This window comes from Bos taurus, chromosome X (genome assembly GCF_002263795.3).
Source record: "Bos taurus isolate L1 Dominette 01449 registration number 42190680 breed Hereford chromosome X, ARS-UCD2.0, whole genome shotgun sequence".
NCBI classification, from domain to species: domain Eukaryota; kingdom Metazoa; phylum Chordata; class Mammalia; order Artiodactyla; family Bovidae; genus Bos; species Bos taurus.
Window position 1 is genome coordinate 19,516,517 of NC_037357.1, and position 5,765 is coordinate 19,522,281.

The 5,765-nt window shown below is 40.3% G+C and overlaps 1 protein-coding gene across 1 annotated transcript; it reads left to right on the forward strand.

The window, feature by feature from the left end:
- The first annotated feature begins 1,111 nt into the window (after positions 1–1,111).
- On the forward strand, positions 1,112–2,623 carry LOC112445175 (integrator complex subunit 6-like). The gene is made up of 3 exons (XM_024988769.2): positions 1,112–1,506; positions 1,858–1,951; positions 2,319–2,623. Exons 1-3 carry the CDS (start codon positions 1,167–1,169, stop codon positions 2,413–2,415), a joined length of 531 nt encoding a protein of 176 aa, XP_024844537.2. The 5' UTR covers positions 1,112–1,166; the 3' UTR covers positions 2,416–2,623.
- Positions 2,624–5,765: the final 3,142 nt, after the last annotated feature.

The following is a 5,765-nucleotide window of genomic DNA, read 5'->3' on the forward strand; positions in this document are numbered from 1 at the left end:
TCAGACTAAAATATTCGGGATTCACTCGAGATTCTTATCTTTTATTATTCTTTCACTTATATTGCTTAGCAAGTTCAGCAATTGGATACTAAGTATAATCTCACATCCCACCAATTACTCTCCATTCCTCTGATCTATGGCTGCCTACGTGTCACCAAGATACTCCAGTAGTTATTTTTTCTACTTTCCAACTTTTTCATCTACCTCATTTCTGACTTGCAGCCAGAGTGATCATACCAACACAGAAATCAGATTCATACCAATCCATGCTGAAAATGCCTCATTACCTTTCCTTGGCACTCAGAGCACAATATGAGCTCCTGACTCTGGTCCACCAACTCAGCACAACCTGGGCCCAACATCCTCTCCTAACACGTGTCCTCTGCATGGGCACAGGCCAGCTCTCCCTCCTCCTCCAGCCTCTGCCCAAAGGACACCTGCTCAGAAGGGATCTGCCTGACCTCGTGATCCACTGGGGCTCCCCCTCCTGCTCTCTGTCCCCTCCCTGCTTGCTTCTCCCCAAACACGAATTTGAACTGTAATTATTTTGTTGAATCGTAGTACACTTCCTGCCTGGCCTTCCCATGAGCACAGACATTCCATAAGGGTGGGGATTGTTTCTTTGTGTGCTGTTGGAGGCTGCCCCCAGCTCCTGGCATGGTGCCCAGCACAGAGGACGATGAGTCAATGGAGGAGAGGTGTCAGACCTGGAGTAAAAAGAAATTCACTTTTCTGAGACAGAAAAGATGGATAAGGAGGATCATGTACTGACAGGGATTTGAGGTGATAGACTGTGGATATCAGACATCTTGACATAGAGTGAGACTTTCAGCTTTTCAACTCATACAGAGCATTGAGGAGACATTAAATCATGAGTGCCAGGGCTCTATGAATGTTTGCATAGTAGTTGAACTGTTTAGATACATTACTGTATGTATTGAGAGTGTCAAGAGAGAAGAAGTGGTGTGTTGTATGCTCCTTGCTCAGTCCTATTTGGGGGATCTATTTCCACTTGGAACATCCTCTTGCTTTATGAAATAATTTCTTCAAAACTTCAGTGCACAGGGATGTCCCTGTGGGGGTGGTAAGATGCATCTAACTCACAGCTCAATCTCTTAATTTGGTTTGCAGCTGCTACTGTCACTCACGATGTTCATGAGGAGAAGATGGAAAATAATCAAACTCCACCTGGGGGCTTCTTTTCAAAATCTGCTTCATCAGAGCTTATGAATACGGCAGGAGATGGTATCCCACTCAACCAAGTGGATTCCCTGTCTGATGATTTCACTAGTCTCAAGAAAGATGGGCCGATTCTCAAACCTAGGAATAATGCACTCATAGGAGGAACCAAGAACTGCAGTGTCTCTGCAGGTGGCTCCAAAGCCGCAGCAATGTCTTCAAAGGGAACTGTGCCAAATAAATTGCAGATTAGTCCTGCTATGGCACAGAAAATTAATGATGATATAAAATATGAATTAATGAAAGAAGTTCGGAAGTTTGGACGAAGTAAGTAGTGAAAGAATATCTATTAATAAAACCATAGGAAGTTGCTCAATTTAGAGTAAACTGAACCTACATCTTGAACTCATCTTTTGATTGAATTGGGTTTTTACATAATTTACGATAGTTTGCCTAAAAATTCCTAATACCCCTGTTAGTTTTTTTTGTTTTGCATGGTTAATATTTACAGCAATTTCCTTAGTAGAGATGTACAGGTGTTATAATTCATCACTGGAAAGGCATGTGTAACACTGTGAAATAGACTGTAACATTGTAGCCCATGAAGAATGGTTGCTGAAGTGGTAGATGCACTATTCTCATCTCTTTAGAAATACTTATTTTTTTTAATATCTTCAGATTTTGCAAGAATTTTCACTCTGTTTGAAGAAGTACAAGGACCTCTTTCAGTCAAGAAAAAATTTGTTGAATTTACCATCAAGGAAGCTGCAAGGTGAGTATAAAAAAGAACTTCTCAGCTTTTTTAATGCAGTTCTGCCCAATGCTGAACAGGGGCAGGAACAGGCCTTGTTTATGCCAAACTCTGGCCCTCAATTACACCTTATGCTATTTCCATAGGTATTAGATGACTATTATTTTAGTCTAACTCATCCACAGAGCCTTCAAAGCTCACTATAGTCTGGAGTGGGCCTGGGCCCTTGATTGCCTCTCTTGGTATTTTCCTAGACCGTATCTTTCTATCAGGATATGTTTTCTGTTCCCATGTAGATTTCAAGGTCTATTTTCTATTTATTACTGTGCCTTACACATCATAGATGCTTAAATATCTTCTGGTTAATTCAATGCCTCTTTATTTTCAGGTTTAAAAGAGTAGTCTTAATTCAGCAACTTGAAAAGGTCCTAGAAAAAGTTGAATCCGACTGCTTGAGCAAAAATAGTCAATCACAAGAAAAATAGATAACCGTGTTCTTGCAAAGAACAATGAGAAGCAAGTACACATTTTCTATGCTGCATGGTGGGATGAGATGCTGCTGAAGCTTCTTAAAATATTGTTGTCAAGAAAACTGCCCTTCTAGAGGCTAAGAGAAAAAGCAGTGGAGCCTTTCAATTTTACGGTTCTCTGTCAGTAAAAGCTGGGCTATTGCCCTAAGAATTTCCTGTGAAAGTATAGCTTGTTGTCTGTCTTTGTTCTCCTACCTGAGGAGGGGGATGTTATTAACACATTAAGCTAAATGTACAGTCCTGGGAGCAGGTCCAATAGTTGTAGCTGGTAGTCATAACTGCTCTCTTTCACTACTCATTTCTTATTCCTTTTGCCCAGAGGCAGCCCTACAGTTGGTCATGGTTCTTTGCCTTGTAGGATGATTAAATCTTAATTGTTGAAGGGTCTGGGCTAGATGTCCTGCCTTCAGTGGGTTATCGTTTTCCATAAACTTTAATCAGAAGATGTGAGAGTAGTCAGCTCTTTAGCAATGTTGGGTATACTCCTCTTTAGCCCCTTGTATATAGTAGTTCCTTGTATAGTAGGAACCCCCAAACCCTTTGACTGTCAGCTTCCACTACCCAAGCCTGTAGGGGATCCCCTTCTTCACCTCTTGATGGAAAGGGATGAGGGGACCAAAATGGCTAGCTGACAGTTTGAATTCCACATCAATGTCATCACTGTTATGTTCCTTAGTGGACTAAGATCTCTGGTTCACTAAAACAAAGTAACAGGGATGGGAAGCATTTTAGGGATAAGTAGTGAGAGGAGGCACTTCCATCTCCACCCCTTGATTTCAAGACCTATGAGTCGACTATGGCAGAAAAAACAAACTGCTTTCTAGAATTACTTCAAGCATAATCTCCATCCCTGCCACCTTGGCCACTTGGTTCTTGAGCCCACTGGATTATGACCTGAATGCTGGATAAGGAAGCTGATTGAGGTCTAGATGATGAATACCTATCCATCAGATTATTAAAATTCTGCTCTGGTAAGCTTATTTATGGAGAATTCTCACAAGACACAAGTATCTTCATATCATGTATCCATTTGGACAGGTGCATCCATGTACTTTTCCCCTGGACCTCCTTGTCCCAAATGTTCAACTATGTATCCTCAAAGCCCTCGACCTCTAGGCCAATGAAATGGACGTGACCTAGGCATAGCTATGCACTCATACTTGTGGCCATCTCTCCTGGCAGAAGGAACGACAGGTGCACTGCTCAAAGTTCTTCCCTGGGAGGATTACCCTTCACCATGTCCTTCCAGGCTGTCCCGAAGTGGACTGGACTGATGCAGCTGTCCACTTCTGGCTTGAGTAGTAGGCAGGATTCTCAATGTGCCCTTCAAGATTCCAGTCTTCTGGTTATTTAATCAGTCTCTAACATGAGTGCTTCTGCGGTGGGATTTTTTTTAATGCAAAATAAAGTTTATTTTTTGGTGCTGAAAGAAAAACAAGCAAAATAACAGTATTTCTACATTGAGGTGAAAGCAATGTTTACAGTATCTTAGCAATGAAATATATTCCAAAAGAAAGTATGTTTCATGAAGATCCCAAAGTACAGGTGAATCTTAACACAACAGTACAGGAATCTGTAATACTGAAGATGACTCTCTTCTACAGGATGTTTAACAAACATATTTTAAAAATTATAAAGGCAGTGAAGCAATCCCTTTTAAATAACTGTGTCAAGAGTGATATGGCTTTTTCCATTAATACTCTAACAATCGCATTTTAATATTTTTTACTGCTATGACAATTTTATTTAACACATAAATTCTGCTGTACTGATAAACATTGTAATTAAACTTAAAAGCTTTTGTAGAGCAAAGGAAATCATAGACAAAATAAAAAGACAACCTATGGAATGGAAGAGAATATTTGCAAATGATGCAACTGCTGCTAGGTCAATTCAGTCGTGTCCAACTCTGTGCGACCCCATAGACGGCAGCCCACCAGGCTCCCCCGTCCCTGGGATTCTCCAGGCAAGAACACTGGAGTGGGTTGTCATTTCCTTCTCCAATGCATGAAAGTGAAAACTGAAAGGGAAGTCGTTCAGTCGTGTCCGACTCTTTGCGACCCCAGGGACTGCAGCCTACCAGGCTCCTCCATCCATGGGATTTTCCAGGCAAGAGTAATGGAGTGGGGTGCCATTGCCTTCTCCACGATGCAACTGATAGGGATTAATTTACAAAATATATAACAGTTAATACAGCTCAATACCACCCCTAAAATACCCAATCCAATAAAAAACTGGACTGATGATCTTAATAGACATTTCTCCAAAGAAGACATACAGGTGGCCAACACACACATGAAAAGATGTTCAATGTCTCCAACTATTGGAGAAATGCAAATCAAAACTATGATGAGGTTATCACCCCACACCAGTCAGAATGGCCATCATCAAAAAGTCTACAAAAACAATTCTGAAGAGGGTGTAGAGAAAAGGGAACCCTCCTACACTGTTGGTGGGAATGTAAATTGGTGCAGCTACTATGGAAAACAGTATGGAAGTTCCTTATAAAATGAACAGTCAGGCTACCATATGATTTAGTAATCTCACTCCTGGGCATATATCTGAAGAAAATCATACTTCAAAAAGACACATGCACCCCAATGTTTATTTATAATAGCTGAGACATGGAAGCCCTAGAGGAGGGCATGGTAACCCACTCCAGTATTCTTGTCTGGAGAATTCCATGGACAGAGGAGCTTGGTAGGTTACAGTCCATAGGATCACAAAGAGTCAGACATGACTGAAGTGACTTAGCTCACACACAAGACATGGAAGCAACCTAATCTGTCCATCTACAGATAAATGGATAAAGAAGATGTGGTATGTATATATGTATATATATACAATATTCCATTATCTATATATTTATAATAATGGAATATTATTCAGCCATAAAAATGAAATAATGCCATTTGCAGCATCATGAATGGGCCTAGAGATTATCATATATCATACTAAGTGAAGTAAGCCAGACAAAGACAAATATCATGTTTTATCACTTATATGTGGAATCTAAAAATAAGATATAAATGAACTTATTTACAAAACAAATAGACATCAAAAACAAACTAATGGTTACCAAAGTGATAGTGGTGGCAGGGGAGCAGGAGGGTATAAATTAGGAGTTTGGGATTAACATATACACACTACTATATATAAAATAATAAGCAACAAGGACCTACTGTATAGCACAGGGAACTCTATTCAATATCTTGCAATAACCTATTACGGAAAAGAATCTGAAAAAGAATGTGTGTGTGTGTGTGTGTGTGTGTGTGTGTGTGTGTGTGGAGTGAAGACACTGG